General features: G+C 38.6%; 1 protein-coding gene across 5 annotated transcripts in view; it reads right to left on the bottom strand.

The window, feature by feature from the left end:
• sema6bb (sema domain, transmembrane domain (TM), and cytoplasmic domain, (semaphorin) 6Bb) overlaps window positions 1-21,969 on the bottom strand; it is a 161,041-nt gene that overhangs the window by 9,754 nt on the left and 129,318 nt on the right. For all 5 annotated transcript variants that reach the window (XM_073867958.1, XM_073867957.1, XM_055167388.2 and 2 more), the window contains 3 exons: window positions 20,340-20,480; window positions 17,026-17,103; window positions 14,584-14,642 (listed from right to left, as the gene is read on the bottom strand). In XM_073867958.1, the coding sequence (XP_073724059.1) occupies window positions 14,584-14,642; window positions 17,026-17,103; window positions 20,340-20,480 (278 nt within the window). The remainder of the gene's footprint in view (window positions 1-14,583; window positions 14,643-17,025; window positions 17,104-20,339; window positions 20,481-21,969) is intronic.

The raw sequence follows: 21,969 nt of genomic DNA, 5'->3' as shown, positions 1-21,969 counted from the left end.
CAGAATCCCACTTTCCCCATTCACTTATTAAAGCTTAATGGAAGTCAACCGGACTAGAACAAGCCTGTCCTGAACTAGAAGCTCCAATTTCAGACGAACAATAGCGTTGAATTAGAGAAGTCCTGGAGGCCGAGTGTTATAAGACTCGTAGCCCAGGGACTAACTGCCTTGCTTTTAAAAGTTTTTGTTCATAGGCCTATTCACTAACAGATGCCCAAGTTTGATGTTTGTTGCCTGTCTATCCGTCGATCTATCTCTGTGAACATCCCCTCTCATTTGCTGTTCCTCCACCCAACCCCATCTCTTCCATGTTCTTTCATCTTCCGCCGGCTGTCTGTCTCCAGGGATGTACCCTTATTCTTTAATTCCCCCGTATCACTCTTCTGCACTCCTCTTTGCTCTCTCTCTCCTCTTTCAACCTGTAAGCGGAGACTCTGCTAATGAAATGCTAGCAGGGCTCTGGCTGAGATCTCGTCATTAAAAACCTCAGGTGGAATATGGATTTTCTTATTCCTAACCTTCCTGAGGTTTTTTAATTAATCGACCTTCTTTCATGGGGTATAAAGGGGTTTAGCAAGCAGCTCCTTATCTGCTCTGAAGAGATGCTGGCTTATGTAACGCATGCAACGTGTTATTCTTGCTGTAGTTTCTACATTGCATTACATTCTGCTTTGTGTGTTTGTGCGTGTGTTCATGTTAGCATGAGGTGAGTAGCGGTGTCAGAATTGGCTTATGGTTCACTGGCTTTACTCATTATATTCTCTCTCTCTCTCTCTCTCTCTCTCTGTCTCTCTCTCTCTCACACACACACTTCTCTGTTTTATCCTTTCTCTTTCTGCTGAAAGACTGCTGGCTATTCTCTGTCACTCTTTAGCTCTCGACTTCTTACTCTTTGTGTTAACGCTGTTGGAAAGACCAGCATTGCTGATCAGCGGCATACATTGTGTATCCAATACTGGTATGCTGGTGTCCCTACTGTGCTTTCATCGCTTAGAAGATGTGATGCATGGTTTCATTTAAGTATCAACTTGGTCTCAGATGTTTCTCCTAAAATTGCTTAGGAGAAATAAGAATGATGCAATCGTTTAAATGCAGATGATTTTATGAAGATTGTAAAAGCTAATATGGATTTGGGTAAATTTATAAAGAAATATTTGAGTTCATGTTAAAACGCTCAATGATAATGACTTTTGATTGCACAAAATTTCCGAGCATCTTCTGAAACTCTTATGGAGACATTTGTGAGATTTCTGGGTGTTTTTCTCAAGAGAAATATCTGAGATGCAGAGATTTGTTTTCTATTTTATCTCACTAATGTCTAGGAGGAATAAAGAAGAAATATAATTTGTGATTTTTCTTATAGGTAGCTTACATATAAAGCCTCAAACGTTTTCAGAAAGCTGGTAACCAACATTTGTACACTGATGAATATCAAGGCAATGCTGGTTTACTAAAAGTTGCTCCGGTTAATTCAGCAAAACAGAAATAACCAGCACTACTGTACCTCAACTAGAGGAAGAACGATTAATCAATAGTTCATTGGTGGGACAATCAGCTATCAGCAGAAATTCAAGAATATGGTTGTTCCGAGTTGCGTCTGCTGCTTCATATCATTAACTCTTTCCCCGTCAATTAAGAGAAAACGCTTCCCTGCCAATGACGAGTATTTCCGTCATTCCGCAATACCGCTATTATCCACCAGGTGGCGTTCTTCCACAATTTATAAAACCAGTATGTCCGTGTAAGTTTTGAGGATCGCTCTTAAAGGCGGAGTCCACGATGTTTGAAAAACGCTTTGGAAAAGGAGACGGGCCGACTACCAAAACACACTATTAGCCAATCAGCAGTAAGGAGCGTGTCTACTAACCGTCATCGTTGCCTGGGTTGCGTATGTGTGGGGCGGGTCTATCAACAGAAGGTCCAGATTCTATTGGGGTAGGGTCGTGTTTGTTTAGGTGATTTCAAATATCAACATTGGCTTTCAAACATCGTGGACTCCGCCTTTAATCTGATCTCTGATCTGTTTTGTTTAAAAGCAGAGGGACTGTTCATTTGATATATTGTATGTTTATATATTTAAAGAAGAATATTTTCTGGAAGGCATTAAACTTTTGTGAAACTTATGAAAAATGCTGGCATTGGCTGGTAACTAAAAAAAAAACCCCGCTGGCGGGAAAAGGGTTAAAAAGGAATTAATACCAAGTGAATGCTGCATTAGCGAAACAATCGCAGGAACCTAACGGTACATTCCGGGTGTGCCTCATGAGTCTTGGAAAGTGTAGACTCTGGCTCTTTGATCGCCCCCTGGTGGCTGGCTGCAGTACAAGTCATAAACCCCGCCCTCTCCATTCAAACGAATGGGACTCTGCTCTAAATAAAAACAATATTTTTCACTTTCAATACAGTTTCCAAAAGATGGTTTTGATCCTTTCAGGTAGTTAATTGCACACTGATATGTTCAATTGTTCTTTTTTGTGATATGTCTTATTTTAGCTAGTAACTTGATACTATAGAAACGGGGTGTGTCTTTATGATTGGCGTGGTTGAATTGGGCGAGCAAGCGTTTTGACAGAAGTTTGATACCGCGGCTCCGCCTCTGGCTCCACGGACGATCCCTTCTGCGCATGCCTTTGCTCCAAACTGACGTTTTTACGTAACATGCCGGCGCCCATGGTTGGACATTTTGGCTTCAATTCATTGCAATGGAGGGAGGTGACGTTGCGTCATCCATCTTTTTTTACAGTCTATGGTACATTCACACAGGGTGAAAGTGTAAACTCTTTATGGAAGGCTTGTCTGAAGCATGGACAACAACCAATTACAGTGCCACAACACATGCTACGGTCTTGCATAATCGTAATTGGCTGGCTCGCACTGGGTTATTTGCATAAGCCGATCTGATTGGCTGACGCACACGTTGGCGCTTGAAAAGTTGTGAAATATTCAACTTCTGCTGCGAGCAACTGAAGTGACACGACGTTGACGGATCCACAATTCAGTTCGGCAACGCATGACGTCACCCATTAAACGAAAATGAGAAGCATTAACTCTTACGCCCTGTGTGAATGTACAGTAGGCTGGCTAACATTAGTAGTACCTTAAACAGTTACACAAAAATACATGCAGATAAATACAACCCAAATGTGTAATGTCACGATTATTGCATCAATTTGCATTAGTTTATTTATCCAGCTGGTTACTTTTATCCATGATTAATAAGTTAATAAGAGAGAAAGCAAACTATATTGCGCTGTCGGCTACATTACTATATTCAACGAATCAAAATCTGATTTCAGTTCTTTTTTATCATTACTGCAATACATCTTTTGTTATTTTAATTAGATAATCATTAAGTGTTAAAACAGAAGCAAATAAAGTACAAGACTACACATATAATATACATTTATATAATTTCAATATTACCAGTGGGAGTATTTCACAAAAGTATTTACCTAAATACTTAATATAAGAATGAATTCACTTTTATTTATATTTCTTTCATTTAGCACATTTTCATGGTTCAGTGCTGTTGTTTTATTACTTTTGTAATAAATTCCATCACTGTTTCACTTTTGAGTGTTATGTCTGTTTTTTTTATCCAGTATCCTTTTTAAAAATTATTGGTCGATCAACTAGTATAGCATTTGGATTGAATTCCCAGGGAACGTTCTGAGAAAATGAACATTGTAACTTAAACACACTGTACTGCAAGTCATTTTGGATAAAAGAGTGTATAAATGTAAATTGGAAACCTACGCTGGTCTTTTCAGCAGGTTTTCATAAAAAGCAGCCAAGAAAAATCTGCAAATTTGTTTAACCCGTCTGGTTTCAAGCAGGGTGTTTACAAAAAGTTGGTGGCAAAGACGTTTAGGGCTTCTTAGCTTACATTTAAAAGCCAAACTTTCAGATCAATATACAGCCTGCAGGTTTACGGACAGCCGCATGTGTTCTCAATTAGCTTTCTATAATTTTCAATAAAAGCGAGCTGCTCTATATCATTCCAATAAGGTGAAAGGCTTCCTGGCACCGGTTCAGGGTTTCTAATTCCAACATAATTGTGCACGCTATAATCCACAACGCTTGACGATGATTAACATGAAACTAAATAGAAGGTACTGTTTAAAATAATGAGGGGTGTTGAGAGGAGGGCGAACACAGGATATGAGCCGCCCCACAGGAGTCGAGCCTTATCCGACTGCTACGGCACTGTTCCCTATTGTTGCATGCTCACCTTTTCCATATTCGGCAGGCGCCGCCTAGACAGCCACAATCAATTGCAGTCAATTAGCGCATAGTTTTTCAACATAGCTTCTCTCAATCATTGCCGACAGAGTCTAATGAGAATGCAGATGAAGGCCCGTTCAGCTGTGTTTAATTATCAAACAAGTATGCAGGATCATGGAAGTGTGTCGACGCACAAACTGCATTACAATGCTACACTATAACAGGAAGTTAGCTGGAAAATTAATAGCCTCGATTTAGGGCCGAAATGAGAGAACTCTCAAATGAAATCATAAAAAAATATTCAGACGTGGGTTATAAATTCAGAAATCGACACCTTGCTATTAGTCTAGCCAATTGCAATGTGCGACATCTGCATGCGCTACAATCACGAAACCTCAATTTCAACTTAATCTTTCCAGCATGCGTCAGACGTAAATTTTGCCTGTCACTATTGTGCAAATGGCAGTATATTACCAGCAGCTGAAAGCACTTGGTTATTTGTATTAAGTTAACGTGCTGGTACTGACATTTTTGCTCTCTGTCTGACTGAGATATTGAGTTTCTAGGTTTGGCCAGACAGGGACGTCTGAATATGTTTTCTGCACATTAATGAATTATGATGTTTTTCTGGGTCAATCAGTCTGCTGTGGCCGTCTCTTTCATACTCGTCAAGCAGGATCTCAATAGAGATGCATGTCTGGCTTGATGAACTGATGAATAAAATCCTCTTTGGAGTGATCAATAAGATCATGTCAAGGTCTGGGGGATATGTGAGAGGGTTTGTGAGCGAGAGAATAATGACACAAATGGCAAAATCTCTAAATTCTCTTCTATTTGGTACCCTGTCTGTGAAATCCAGATTAAAGTCAAATAATCTAATTAAGTTTGATTTTGCATAGCCTTACTTAGTCAATAGTAAAGATATGAAGGTTGTATTTTCACTGAATGTTTTTTACATTATGTAGGATGAGTTTATATAGAAAACTGCGTGCATGTCTGTTTCAATGAGGTCACTAGGGGGCGTTTCTTATTCTGGTTGTCCTATTAATAACTATAAACAAATGAGTTACCGTATTTCAGTAAATGACGAAAGACAAATGATGTACTTCCATTGGTTGCCACTCCCGAAAGTTGCTTGTCATTTGCATGTGCATAAAGTAAACTGTTCTTAACTTTGTTGCATCTGGACATGCCCACTTCTTGTCGACAACGGTAGGTGTGGCTCATATTGCCGTAAATCGACAAGCTTCCATTAAAATAAATCAGATTGTGTCACTCCGCTTTTGCTGGTTGCTGCCGGTGTGCACACAGCTTAAAGCTCACGTAACACACACTGTTTCTGCATTTCTGATTTTAATCTGGAGTACCTATAGAGCAGTATTACATCCTTTTTACCTCCGGAGAGTCTTTACTTTAATCCGATTTATAAAAGAAAGATTAGCTTTACCCAATCTTTCCGATAACGTACGAAAAAATGAAGAAGGAGGAGTTATAATGCGGGAGGAGCGAGTACGAGTCATGCAACACTATACAACATTTATAACTTATGATTCACTACATGTTCGTGTCATTTATATAATATGCACGTGCCTATTTCCAACATAAGACAGAAGTCTTACTTACTGCATGCAACTCATGACCCGTTTGGGAAAATCCAGCGCATCAAACACACAAGCAAAACTCCGCTGCTACCCCAGATAATAAACTATATCCATTGTTTTCATAAGGCTGACTTTCTTCTCCTTACATCCAAAAACACACTTCTTCTTTTGTGCCATTGTTGAGTTTTGAAATTAAACAAAGATGTGTCGCGTGATGTGATGTTTGTAAGTTCTAGCGTCTCCCGCTGATTGACGGGTGGGCGGGGTTTTCCGGGGGAAGTGTCCATGTAAAGAAGTGATACGTATAGCAACCTCTAAAACGTCAGCTGAACCTGTAATCGAAAAAAAAACTCTCCGAAACTTGTACGAAACCCTGGCAAAGTGCATTCGGCACAGAAATACTCTGTAACACGCCCAACTGCTTTTTTGACACTTTGCCTACATTTAGCATGAGGAAACAACTCTATAACTGTGTTAATAAGTCAGAATGCTTAAAATACTATTGAACCACCCCTTTAAGACAGAATCACATTTACTAACCACATTTCAATTTACACAGGCACTAATTGAGCTAAAATGTATACATTATATAAAAATATGTATATACATAATGTTAAAACATTTAGGTTCTTTGTCTGCTTTTTTACTATTTATTACAAGTCATGCATTTCAACATGCATTCACATTTTTAAAATAACATTTTTGTTATTTAACATAGAATTTTTTTACATTTCTGTTTTATTATGCAACTATTTAATATGTTGGCTCAACATTTCAAACATTTAGACAGATTAAAAGTTTTTTTAAGATCATGAAAAATATAATACTGTGAAAAAACTACAGTACTGAATACATATATATATATATATATATATATATATATATATATATATATATATATATATATATATATATATATATATATATATATATATATATATATATACTGTATTTCAATGGTCCCTTTAAGTTTTTCTAGATTTACTATTTATAGGTATGCAATGCATAAAAGTAAAATGATAATTTTTGTTTTATTCACTTAACTACCGACAACATTTCTGCCAAATTCTTAATAAAAAAAACGTTTTTGCATTTGTTTAATGAAAATTTAAATGGGAAAAACAAAATAATCAAAAAGATGCAGTGTTTTCTGATCAATACTGCAGAGTTCGTTCATATATATATATATATATATATATATATATATATATATATATATATATATATATATATATATATATATATATATATATTTAGGTCAAATGTAGTTTTGCTTTCTGCAGTTTATGTTCACACACACACACCTGTCTGAACTATCACTTTCATTCAGTCACGATAATCTAAGGTCGAGAGATTCCTCATGCCCCTTCAACACGCCTGGCAACCAACACCGCAACATCCTCAACAGCACAACATACGGTTGCTGTGCTACAGGCTTCAGTGGCAGCTGCTCTTGTCCTTTAACACTACCCAGTCTCCCAGTGACTGATGGCACCAAGTAGGCTGATGAAGGCGAGTTGCACAATATCTTAAATTTTTCACACATACACACAAGCCAAGTTCCCTCTCTTGACTGTCTTTCATAACTGACAGGAAGACTGGAAATGATGGGAGTGGGAGGATGGTATCAGATTGGGGAATGTTGTCCATTTTAGCATTAGGCCATGGCTCTTACAGTACCTCTGTCTTTCGGGCAAATGTTCATTACTTCTGAATGACACTGCAATACACCAATAACTTGTAAACAAATCAGCTCTAAACAAATGTTTATACTTATGCTTGATAAATAATAATAATCATTAGTGGCGGCTAGTGACTTTTTTTTCGAGGACGCACAATGCAAAGCTCGTCACAACATGTATTCAGCCCGTCATGTGTGTGGTTTGTCATTTCAAAATATGTGTTCTTTGCGTCATGTGAACCATGTGCATCATGCGTGTTGTCAAAATAAGTGCCTGCTGCACACGCGTCTAAAGGGTTTATGATTAAAGTGACCCTTGCGTTTGCCAGATACTCGCTTAATCTCACGTGTAATGTGTCTAAAGTGTCTTGTGAGTATTTGTGAATGTGAGCATCTCTTTCATCATAAACAGTTTTGACGCATGTTCAGCAGGCACTTATTTTGACAAGATGCATCACATATGACCACATATTCCCGCAGATATTTTCAGCTTTTGGCACACACGTTATGTTGTTACTAAAACATTCATTTATTACAATGTACTCTTAGTGAAAGCACTTCTTACTCTACTGAATTTATTTTAAACCTCAAGTTTACTTTATATTAAATTATATTGAACTTTATTGACATTGTGTCGAGTACAAGTACAAATCCAATAAAATGCAGTTAGCATCTAACCAGATATTGCAAATAGCAATTTCTATATAAATATATATATGGATATACAATAATGGGATTACATACAGTATATCTTGTAAATGGGAGCTTGTAAAAAAAGAAAAATGTTATTGTCAACAATTACTGTTTGTTGTGTTGCAAATAAAACTTTGACTTTGACCCGACTCCTTGTTTTCTTATCGTCTCTTACTTTTTCACTCCCCACACATTGTTTGTTCTCCTTAAGCTTTCTCAAATGGTCTCCGCATGGCTGATCTGTTGTATCATAGCCTTTGGTATTCCTCACTCTGCAAGTGAGACCTTTGCGTGTATGCAAAATGTGTGCGGGTTTACATACAGTACATGTCTGTGCTCGTGAAGTGTCTGGATTAATGATGTGAACATGAAGGTCATGAGGTGTTGAACTTCACGAGAAATTGAACTGGCCTTAAGGGAGTGTTTGTAGGGTGCAGAGGGCAAGAGCACCACATCAGTCTTACGAACACTTACAAACATAACCGCCCCCTCTATAAAACCGATTACACCCACCTTATACTCCATAGAGGACACAAAACCTGATACGCTCCAGCCATTATTTCCTAACATGAGTTTGATCATGACTGGAATACACGCAACTTTGTCGATTAGTTGGTTTGGTACTGTAACTTAAAGGAAAACACCACCGTTTTTCAATGTTGTACTATGTTCTTGCCTCAGCTTAGATGGATGAATACATACCTATCTTTTTTCAATGCATACACTTTATCTTTGTACAGCGCGTCGTGAATGTGTTAGCATTTAGCCTAGCCCCATTCATTCCTTAGGATCCAAACAGGGATGAATTTAGAAGCCACCAAACACTTTCATGTTTTTCCAATTTAAAGACTGTTACATGAGTAGTTACACAGGTAAGTATGGTGGCACAAAATAAACCTTTTTTATGTTTTTAAAATCAAAGCCAATTTGCCAAAATGTACCTCAATGCCTTTTTCTTCATGGCTGTCACCCCACTCAAGAATGACACCACCTAGCATATCTCCGTGTAGCCTGAACTTCAATTAAATCATAATAGCAGCTCACTGTTTGCCCAGTCAAAGCAGCACCTTTCTTGTGGAAATATTTTTACAGCGGTGTAATTGCCTCCATCTGTGTCAACTCAGTGATTGTGCTGAAATGCTTGTGCAGCAATGTATACACACGAGACATTGACGCAGGGTGAGGTATAGGTGCAAAGAAACCATAATAGAGCGGGAACAGTTAAACAGCTGGATGCCAGAATAGAGGTTTCAATGAGAAACCTATTTTGCAGCCCATTCATTCGTAACAAGAACGGAGCGTGACATTTTTTTCTACATTGACATATCCGCCCTTTTGATGTCTGGTTTAATAGAGGTGACATTTGTCGATGAGCTTTCTGCACAAACAGTATCACCCGGTGCTGACATGAGCACAGTTAACGTTTACAGGCATTTTAACAGCTGCTGTTTTTTTTAGACTCTTATTCCTCAAAATCCCTGCCATTTACCAAAATCAAATGTTTTTACAAAGAAAAAGATACTGTTGAGGTTAAAGTACCGTTAAATTAGGCAGTAATCCCATAATCGATATAGCCTCAAAGGGCATGACCTGGAAAGGGTTAATGGCGCAAAAAGTGGGAAAATAAAATGGCTGGAATGTGAAATGTCATAGCATTCATGCATTTCTGCTTTTGTACAATGTGTACCCATCATTTGAACAACAATTTAATTGTTTCAGCAGTTGTTTACTTCTTGAGCATTTCAGCAAGTTTAGTCATCCGCAATTATCACGCAAGTTTTCTCAATCTGGCATCCTTCCTAAAAGAGAGAGAAGGAATAATGGAGAACACAAAGAGAGATAAATAGAGAAGCGTTTAAAATCCAGAACGACAGGTGGCTGCTGTGGGCCGTGGCTCAGCCCTCGGAGGGATGGGCTCACAGGTCAACTAAATTAAATCGTCTGATGTAGACATCTACTTTGATCAGCTCCCTATCGGAGCAGGGGGAATAAAGGAGAGTTGACATTTTGAAGCAGATCGCTAAGTGCTCGGTCAAGACATGGAAGTACTGATGCATTACTAATTACGCTTCTCTCAATGAAGAGCAAAATGAGAGAGACAGTACACGATGCCTGATCAGTTATTCACCAATAAGATTAAGTTTTAGGGGAAGGATGGACTGAGAAAAGATAAGAGAGATTTTAGACCAAATTTATGGTAACACTTTACTTGAAGGGGTGTTCATAACACCTTCATAATCATGAAATGACACGTGAACATGAAGGAGATTTTATGCATGTTTATGACAACTGTCAATAAATGTCATTCGTTCAATTATGTAATTTTCAATGCAAAAATGACATTGTTTGAGATGTCTCTGTTATGACAACTTGACATAAACCAATATATCATAACGTGTCATGACAACTTGATATTACCAAAACAACATAACTGACCACTTTTTACCAGTAATACAAATTTACATTGTCATTAAAATGTCATTAAGCATTAATACTCTGTCAAATAGTTTTATAACAGCGTCATTAATATTTTTCTTGACCTCAACTACAGTTGTACAAATATAATTTGTCATTAAAATGTCATTAAGTGTTAATACTCTGTCAAATAGTTTTATAACAGCATCATTAATATTTTTCTTGACCTCAATTACAGTGGTACAAATATAATTTGTCATTAAAATGTCATTAAGTATTAATACTCTGTCAAGTAGTTTTATAACAGCGTCATTAATATTTTTCTTGACCTCAATTACAGTGGTACAAATATAATTTGTCATTAAAATGTCATTAAGTATTAATACTCTGTCAAGTAGTTTTATAACAGCGTCATTAATATTTTTCTTGACCTCAACTACAGTTGTACAAATATAATTTGTCATTAAAATGTCATTAAGTGTTAATACTCTGTCATATAGTTTTATAACAACGTTATGAACATTCTTCAGTTCATAATGGTTTTTTTTTGTTTAAGAAATAAAATCAATGATTCAATAATAATATTGTCTATTTTATATCATTTGGAGACCGATTCACCTAAAATTGAATGAAAACAGTACAATAATGGGTTAATTCGTGCAGCATTGGGTCCTATGTTGGAAAAAAAAGAGTTAATTACATTAAATTAATTAATTCAATTAATGAAATGTTTTGTTCGTTTTTTTCTTCTATGTCAGATTTTTTTTTTAATCAGTTAGTTGTCAGTTTTTTATATATTGAGGACATATATAGTAAAGTATAATATTTTGACATGTCTGCTGCATTTTGTAAAGTATTTTAAATTATTTGACATAGTATTAAATGACAGTTTAATGTAATGTTAACCCATTAAGCTAGGTAGTTTCTTAAGTTTGATAATTATTCTGCTATGTCATGTTTATGACAGAGTTATGAGGTATTTGTTTATGTCAAGTTGTCATAACTAGTGATAGACCGATATATCGGCCTGCCGATTTTTGCACGTTTTATGGGTATCGTCATCGGCCGATATGTGGCTGCTGTGTTCGCCGTTTTTTCCCGGCATTATTTACAGACAGATTGCTGGAAGCCGCAAGCGATTGCAGGTCATGTGACTAAAAACAATCAACCTTTCCATGACAACATCAAAAGCTCGGCCTAACAGCTGATCATAGCTGCACAAAGCGTGTTTTTATTTCTCATCTCTATATATATTTGTAGTAGTAAAGTGCTAGAAATCAATATCCTTTGCTGATAGTTCCATGTCATTGTGGAGAGTGCAGTTCCTGGTTCCATAGCACCCTCACCTGTTTTTACTATTTGTTAAATATAGTTTTTTTTAAGTTCAATAAATGTTACTTTTTTAAATTGAGACTTTTGGCATCATCATGTCATTTTTATGATTAAATTGAGTGAGCAAAAGCAATATCAGCTCCAAATATTGTCTCAAGAAAATCGGCAGCCTGTATCGGTCATCGGCTAAGGCTGATGAAACAAAAAGCGGCATCGACACTAAAAAAAATCCATATTGGTCGATCCCTAGTTATAACATCTCAAACAATGTCATCTTTGCATTAAAAATGACATAATTGAACAAATGACATTTAATGACAGTTGTCATAAATGTGCATAAAATCTCCTTCATGTTCACGACATGTGTCATGTAATGATTATGAAGGCATCATGTCAGTCTTATGAACACCCCTTCAAGGATATAAGACATCAAAAATTTTGAGGAAGTACCTAAAAAACATTTGTCTGTCTGTGAAATCCAGGCTGAAGTCTAATTTTGAGATTAGGTAGCATCTACTTTTTATGTTAATCATTGATTGCAATTTAATTTTAATCTTTGAGATGACCTTACTCAGTCAATATCAGATTGAAAGATATCAAGGTTATATTTTCACTGAATGATCTTTACATTATGTAGGAGGATTTTATGTAACAGTTAACTAACTTTGGGTGGGTTTTCATATGCATTTGGCTAAAATCATGACTTGTTTGCGTACAGATTTAATGCACGGCAAATACATTGATAGCCTTCAAGGTCATTTTTAAAATTGATTTGTCACACTGCAGGATTTTTTCCTTGATCTTTTAAGATGAAAGGACTTGATGCTTGCTAGATGAAGCTGCAAAAACTTTACAGATAGAATTGGTTAATTCTCAAGATGATAAAATGTAAAATTTTAAACCAAGTCATTAAAAAAAAGAAAAATGGCACAAAGCTGAAACTAAGAAAGTATCAAGACAGCTAGGGCGAGCAAGGGAATGAGAAATCTTTTTTTTGCCATACAGAAGACAGCTGGATGTCAGAGAGTTATAGCGGTGCAAAGCCCTTGGGACTCTGTGACACTGGAAACATCAGCGCTTCCTCTCTAAATCACTCAGGGAACCATGTCTACACCCATCCCAACCTCCATCACCTGCCCTTGGACACCGGCTCCTGTCTGTCTGACAAGCACCACGAGCCCTCCATCTACTGTATACGCCCCTTATTCAATCTCTCCTCTCTTTAAGTACGCCTCCACCCTCTCTTTCTTCATGGTTTATGGATCCCTCCCTCTATGGGAGTGTTTGTAATCATTCAACCTCTACCAAGCCAGATGAAAATCGATTCTTCTCCCCCTGACTTTATTCCTGTTAACCAGAAACCATCTTTACGTCTGCACCCTTTAAAGCTGTGGTTGGACATACGTGTGGGGTTCATGAGAAGTTCAGTCTCCATCTCATCACTGAGGCTGTCCACCCAAGTCGTCTTTCTGTAGCCCCCTTAAACATGAATGAAAGATGAAAGCCCGTCTCCAGCCACAAACAGTGATGGATGCAGTGTTACATCCTCTAAACTGCCCACCTCTCAACCCGTGGTCTGTGCCTCTCTAGACTGCATGCTCAGGACAACCACATTTTAGTAGCGTGATGGATGTGACAGGTCTGACAGGGTCCCCGCCCGGTCTGCTGATCAAAGCCTTGAAGGCAAACTCTTATTTATACATGACTTATAATGGGATCACTGGAGAGATATACTTCTGGGAAGACCAGCTTCAACCAGCATAAATGTATATGATGATCGAGGCTGATTAATGTGAGTTAGGGCTGTTTTGATGGTGCTAGCCTAGCTGGTGAAGCTGGGCCCTTATGAGTTGGACTAGTATGAGTATAGTAAGTTAACATGTACTATTGGGGGATCATCAGGGGACCATGGAAATCAAGTGAAAGCTAACATTTTTGTATTCAGCGCACCACAATGGATACATGCTTGCCAATGTTGCCTACAAATAAAGTTGTCTTAGAAGCTAACAGCATATTTATGCAACACCTGTGATGTCTAGCTAGGCAGAACAGGGCAATATGCTGGTGTTTCAAAAAGGGCACTTCTGCCAGAAAACTGAACAAATGGTTGTGTTGTAAAAATTATTCATGCTTCCATAAAAGAGGTAGTATTTTGTCTGATTTACTCATCTTTTCCATTAGCTAACACATTAGCGAATATAACAGTTGGCTCCGCCACCCATTACACTCTGGCTTCTGCACCGCAGCGGTAACAGAGGCTGGGAAACTTCAAAAGCTCCTGATGAGCAGATTAAAATCAAGCCGGGCAGACATGATCATTATGCAATATTTATACATTCGACTGTTTGCGTCTCGCAGTAGATGAGGAGGTCTCCCGCGGTGGACCCGGGAATAACGCGCACCGATGCCTGTGCAAAATCAAAGGGTTCCACACCGAGTGAATATTTCAGAATGAACGATTGATTTTGCTCAAAGGCTAACGTAATTGGAAATGAATGGAAAGTTATAAATAGAAAGCGCAAACTGCGATCAGCGAGCAAACCTCAAAATGGAGGGGATGGGTGGGGGTCTGTCGATAGGCGAGAACAGGAGGTCAACGTGTGAAGTTTTATAGTTGCCATAAAAACGTTCTCTTACCGTCACAGTCGCCCAAGTGAGACGTGTTTCCGTGCTCGACGTCTTGCTCGAAGGGAAGTCTGTGGTGAAACGGGAAACAGAAACAGTAGTTGATTCATTCATCAACAAACCACATAAACAGGCCATAAAACCACAGCGTAGGAATTACAGTAATGCTTGTGTATTTTCGCCTTTGTTTGAAAAGGCACAGCAGTTTAAACATAAAAGACTATTTGTTTTATAAAAGGAAAACACTATTTTTAAAGCTGTCTTCAAGGGCAATTCTCGCAGCTTGGTCTTTTTGGCTTTGATAATGAGCAATATTTTAAAGTGACAGCTTAAATGGTACAGTGCGTGCGCGGGCTAAACAGAAACTCCACTTGATCAAATCTTGAGACATCACAGCGCTCAATTAAAGATGCTCTGTGTTACCTTAAAGCCAAGTTAATGAAGAGAAACGACCTCATTGGGCTCACGAATGGCTTTTTTCCAACAGCGCAAGTCAAACAGAGGAAGAGCCGAAGGCTACGCGCAGCAAACCCGTGCACCCCGGGACCGGCCTCTTTCCACTACTGTCGGCAATTAGTCAAAGCCCAGGACAACAAGGCAGTCTGGGTCTGTTTTTTTACTGCCAGGGCCTTGGTTTTCCAGCAGATACGCTTACACTCATGCGGTTAAACGGTTGCTGCGAAATGTCTATAAAATATACTGTTTCAACAAACTGCAGGCGCAGAGCTGTAATCTCCCAAACCCCTCGGAGAGAAGATGGCAGAGTTTTAGACTACAGTGGTGAACCACTTCAAGAATCTAAATGAGCTCACAGATTCCAAACCATTGCTCTCTTGGGGATAAACATAACACGAGAAGTTCAAAAATTCCCTAAGAAATAAAACTTGCATACTCACGGTTTGTGTATATTAGCAAACGGCAGTGATTGGAAGCACTTTTCTCCAGTAAAATTCAATTGATATGAAAATGTTTTAGCCATACAGTACGCAAGACAGCATCGATCCACAGGTTGTCCGTCCTTTAGTAAATCAAATCATATCTAAGCAGCGAGCTATAATTGGATAAGGGTGCTGAGGTAAAACGCTCTTTAAGTTTTCGCTGGCAGACAACCTGTATTTGCACACAGAACTCAATAAACGATCTCCCTGAAGAGAGATACAGTTTCACGTGTGAAAACAAGGTCGTATTTTACCATGAGAGAGAGAGAGAACACTAACAAACAAAATTTAGCACACAAACTACACAGTAGATAATGTAACCACAAAAAGCAATAATTTTTACACTCACCTAAAGGATTATTAGGAACACCTGTTCAATTTCTCATTAATGCAATTATCTAATCAACCAATCATATGGCAGCTGCTTCAATGCATTTAGGGGTGTGGTCCTGGTCAAAACAATCTCCTGAACTCCAAGATGGGAAAGAAAGGTGATTTAAGCAATTTTGAGCGTGGCATGGTTGTTGGTGCCAGACGGGTTCGGTCTGAGTATTTCACAATCTTCCCAGCTACTGGGATTTTCACTCATTTCTAGGGTTTACAAAGAATGGTGTGAAACGGGAAAAACATCCAGTATGCGGCAGTCCTGTGGGTGAAAATGTCTTGTTGATGCTAGAGGTCAGAGGAGAATGTGCCGGCTGATTCAAGCTGATAGAAGAGCAACTTTGACTGAAGTAACCACTCGTTACAACTGAGGTATGCAGCAAAGCATTTGTGAAGCCACAACACGCACAACCTTGAGGCGGATGGGCTCTCGATTTCTGTTGAGGCATTCAGATGGTAGAGTCAGAATTTGGCGTAAACAGAATGAGAACATGGATCCATCATGCCTTGTTACCACTGTGCAGGCTGGTGGTGGTGGTGTAATTGTGTGGGGGATGTTTTTTTTGGCATACTTTAGGCCCCTTAGTGCCAACTGGGCATCGTTTAAATGCCACAGCCTACCTGAGCATTGTTTCTGACTATGTCCATCTCTTTATGACCACCATGTACCCATCCTCTGATGGCTACTTCCAGCACGATAATGCACCATGTCACAAAGCTCGAATCATTTCAAATTGGTTTCTTGAACATGACAATGAGTTCACTGTACTAAAATGGCCCCCACAGTCACCAGATCTCAACCCAATAGAGCATATTTGGGATGTGGTGGAACGGTAGCTTCGTGCCCTGGATGTGCATCCCACAAATCTCCATCAACTGCAAGATGCTATCCTATCAATATGGGCCAACATCTCTAAAGAATGCTTTCATCACCTTGTTGAATTAATGCCATGTAGAATTAAGGCAGTTCTGAAGGCGAAACGGGGTCAAACACAGTATTAGAATGGTGTTCCTAATAATCCTTTAGGAGAGTGTATACACACTAAAAAGTGTTTTATCTGTTAGTGTACTAGTAGTACAGGTGCAAGCAAATCATAAAACGTGTGATGGATGTGCCAGACTCAAAACTCACCTGGTACCCGCGCGGAGGAAAGAACAGGTGCTTCCTCTGGTCCAGCCGCAGTAGGGATCCCGTGAGGCGATGCAGTTCCTGTGAACCAACAGAGAAAACATGAATAGTATCTCTTTGGCCTCAAACAGTATATAAGTTAATTCAGCTGGATTTCACCCAAGAGCGATCCACCTGGTTCAGTGCACACATTAGACGTGTGACATGTGTTATCGAGCATTACGCCTCACCACGCTGCATAGATGGCCAGCGGGTGCAGCACACAGCACGCGGGCTGATGTAGAATTTCCACTGTGATCCTGACCGTTGGTCACAGAAAGAACTATGGGCACAGTGAGAGCCTACAGTGGCCCCAAAATGTATTTTGATACTTAAAAAAAACGGGATGTCTTACATAACAAAATATAACCAAGTGGCGTGCATTTTAAAGACATATTAATGTATTTAAAATGCAGAACATATTGCAACCAGAGAAATGTGTTATAGATTTATAAATCAATAAATTTATTGTTTTGAAAGATTGTGTTTGTATTTAATTGCTACAAGGCAGATGGTTGTAAATGTGTCTCAGATGTTAACGCGTTGCATCTGTGTTTGTAAAGATGGGACAAATTTATCAAATCCATTTATTGGCTGGGTTAAGGAGGTTCCTGCGGATCCCACTTGCTGCGGTCTCATCAGGAGGTCCTTGTGTATGTTTAGTTAGCACATTTTTTACCAAGTATAAAGGTCAGATCACGCAGAAAGATCCTTGGGTTAAATACTTCAAAGAATAAGATGTGAGAAGGTCAACATACTGAAGAGTTCGTATGCTCAGTGTTGGAAATGGTGATGCAGTGCTGGGGACATATTTTGTATTTATTATACATATACTATCTCACTATACTCATGTATGCAATTTACATAGCATTTGGAGTCTACAAAGTGGATAAAAGATAAAAATCCTCCTATTTTGAAATACACTCCCTGGACACCCAGAGATTTCCCCCATTTCCAGCCCTGCTTATGCTAGATTTAAACTAAATAACTACTTTCTATTCATTCCCCACAAGCATTTTTGGCCAAACTTGCTTGCTTTTGTATTAAAAGAAATCTAATGCATTGGCAAGCATCCCAACAACTGCTCAGCAAGATATAAGAACTTGTATACCAAAAAGTATTTGGACACTTTTAGTTTTCAAACTTTGAGGAACATGCTGATAGCTAAATATAATGAATTACATTAGTGAACCTACATCAGTAACCATCTGATATATTATAAAAGCAAGAATAGCAAAGGAAGTTAGTTAACAAAAAATTTAATATTTATTTCCATGCAGATACCTCAAGGAGTGATATTATGTATCTAATGCAATGATTTTTTGTGAGCTATATTCCCACTATATAATATGTATGTCCCATTATCTAAAAATAAAAGTTGTGGACTCCTTTGCTGAAGAAAAGGTTAATTACTCAGGCAAAAGCTGTATTTTTAAGGATTAAAGCGATAGTCCAGCCAAATATCAAAAGTAACCCATGAATTACTCACCCTCAAGCCATCCAAGATACACATGTCCATCATCTTTCAGACGAGCACATTTGAAGTTATATTCGTAAATTTCCTTGCTTTTCCAAGCTTTATAACGGTAGAAAACAGGGATTAGGGAATAACTATTGACTTTAAACCCCAAAAAAGTGCATCCATCCTTCACAGAAGTAATCCACACGGGTTGAATCCAGGATACCGTCGTTACTGGTAATTTATAAAGTTTGAAATATGTATATTTTTCTTACAAAATCACATTGATTACCCACAGAAGACCTTTATTAACCCCTTGATGCCTTGTTAATTACTTTTGTGAAGGATGGATGTACTTTTTGAGCGTTTAAAGTCAGAAGTTGTTCCCTGATCCCTGTTCTCTACCATTATAAAGCTTGGAAAAGCAAGGACATTTACTCAAATAAGTCCAAATGTGCTTGTCTGAAAGATGGTGGACATGTGTATCTCAGATTGCTTGAGGGTGAGTAAATCATGGGGTAATTTCAATATTTGTCTGGAGTATCCCTTTAAGTTCAAAATTTTAGTTCAGATTAGTTTATACAGGGTTCCCACACCTTAGTAAACTTTAAATTCAAGGACCTTTAAAGGAATTTCCAGGTCCAGTACTCTCAAATTCAAGGACTAAATTTGGGGACACATTTCAAGTAAGAGCAAGGTTACATCGTGTTACCTTTTAAGATTGTTACAGTTCCCTTTGGAGGGAACTCGTGCTGCGTCACTGCGGTGACACTTTGGGGACGCCTCCAGGGGTAAGTGCGTCTGAATGTGTATATCAAATTCAACCAATGGTGAAAGCTTAACGACAAAGACATGGTGACGCGGGAGCCAGGAAGTATATCGCTATCTGAAATATTGCCAAAGACGGCATTACAGGGATGCAGGAAGTATGGCAAGGGAGACGCAGCGCCTTGTTCCCTTCTCAGGGAACAACAGTTACATACGTAACCCGAGACATTTTCATGTGTCAAACACAACTATGCAAAAAAGCATTTTGGTAGGAATCAACATTGGCATACAGAAGATTTAAAGTGAACAGTTTAGCACGTGTGCCTAAAAAGCTAGAATTTGTATGATATTATACTACACTAAGCAGGGAATAATATGGATTTTTTTTCCAGAAAATGTCTTGCATAAAATAGATTCAAGCACTTTCAAAGACCTGTATCTATGTATGTATATTTTCAAAAACTTTTAAGAAACCGTGGGAACCCTGTTTATAATTAATTACAGCTTAAATGAACAAAAATACTAAGTTTGTATAAACAAGTGGGTAAAAGTTTGTCTATGTGTACGTGTATAAGTTAAAGATGCCACTCGGCTGTCTAAAGCACGGAATACACTGCAGTATTTTTGGCAGTCCCAGATGAAAGATTGGCATTGTGAAACAATCGTCACGATTTCTGTGATCGGGACTTTTCATCTGAGGTCCTATGTCGTACAGTGAGAGAGGTTCAAAGACGTCCGATTTTTCCAGGCTTGCGTCCAAAGATAGCCTACGATAGTTTTCCGACAGTGTCAGAAATTCAGCATGATCAACGCACAGTGTGTTTGCCGCTACGACCTGCGTACTGGTATTTGTTTACCACTAGCGCATGCTGGTGACGTTGCGCTAACGTGTGTCACAGCCGTCAAAGCTTCCGTGTCATCATCGTACAGTCTACGTGCCTGTCGTACCCAAGTTTAAACGATCCATGTCGCACAGTGTCTTATAGGAGTGCAAAAATCCTGCAGTGTATTCCGGGCTTAAGATATCACACACAAAGAGTTCATCACTCACTTCATACAGCGTGTATACAGCTGGCAGCGTGCTACAGGCACTTTGATAACGCAGGATGGGAAAGCCAGCAGGAGGCTGTGACTGATGCGGTCCAGAGTGAGAGACAGCAGCTGTCTGGCCTGAGGAGAGTCCGGCCCACACCTGGAACACACACAGTCCAAATCAATTTACCAGAAATTAAGAGAGCGCAGAAAGAAAGTCAAAAACTATTTATACAGAGCACAGTGTGAAGTGGACTGACTTGGCCTTTAAACATAACATTAACAAAGTGTAGACAGCAAAACCTAATACGGTCTGATACAGTTTAACAGAATTGAACATTAAATAATGCAGTGCTTAAATGGGACATCTCTCAAGACTTTTTAAAAATGTCAAATAAGTCTTCCCGAGAGTACATATGTGAAGTTCTAGCTCAAAATACCCCATAAATAATTTAGTATAACATGTTAAAATTGCCACTTTGTAGGTGTGAGCAAAATGTGCTGTTTTGGGTGTGTCCATTTGAATGCAAATGAGCTGATCTGTGCACTAAATGACAGTGGCGTGGTTGGATAGTGCAGATTAAGGGGCAGTATTATCCCCTTCTGACATCACAGGGGGAGCCAAATTTCAATTACCTATTTTTTGCATGCTTTCAGAGAATGGTTTTCAAAACTAAGTTACTGGGTTGTTCTTTTTTACATTTTCTAGGTTGGTAGAAGCACTGGGGATCCAATTATAGCACTTAAAGGTGCAGTGTGTCATTTTTAGAAGGATCTCTTGACAGAAATGCAAAATAATATACAAAACTATATTATCAGTGGTGTATAAAGACCTTTTTTATAATGAACCCTTATGTTTTTATTACCTTAGAATGAGACGTTTTTATCTACATACGGAGGGTCCCCTTACATGGAAGCCGCCATTTTGTGACGCCATTTTTCTACAGAAGCCCTTAACGGACAAACTTTTTTACAAAGTCGTCTCCGGCGATGACATGTTTTTCCGGTGGCGGCTACCGTAGCTTCTTTATGTATTTCAAAAGCAAGGGGTGAGCAGTGGACTGAGCTGTTGGTTGCAATTCGCAACCTAACCACTAGATGCTGCTAAAATTTACACACTGCACCTTTAAACATGGAAAAAGTCAGATTTCAGTGATATGTCCCCTTTAAGAGAATATACAAATTTTGCTGTGAGCCTATACCTCCAATGTAGATCTTAAATCACATTAGTTTTTTCCCTTAGCACCTGTTTGGCCAATATTTCATTAAAAAATCTTCCCAAGACCACACATCTATTAAGATCAAGGCTTGTCATTTATCTCTATTTACAGATTCCAATTGATATTTGAAAAATAACCAGGAGGAGTAAAGGACAAAGATGTGTGTTGTATGAACCTATTGTCATTTTGTCCCCCGGTAACAAATCTGATTGATATCTGCAAGCCACTCCTCTGTGCTTTCAACTTAATTGGCACTGAAGAATCACTCTTGCACCTGCCATGCTGTCTATGGCATTTGTTTGCATACATGCACGCATACATATGGTTATAGAAACGCTTTCGATAATAGCCTTGATTGCGGCAGGGTGAACATTAGCACTTTATGCAATGAGCCCCACTTATCAAACACCATCAAGAGCGAATAAGCAA

The sequence above is a fragment of the Misgurnus anguillicaudatus genome, chromosome 5 (genome assembly GCF_027580225.2).
Source record: "Misgurnus anguillicaudatus chromosome 5, ASM2758022v2, whole genome shotgun sequence".
NCBI classification, from domain to species: Eukaryota; Metazoa; Chordata; class Actinopteri; order Cypriniformes; family Cobitidae; genus Misgurnus; species Misgurnus anguillicaudatus.
Note: the sequence above shows the minus strand (reverse complement) of the source record. Positions and strands in the feature narration are given on the sequence as shown.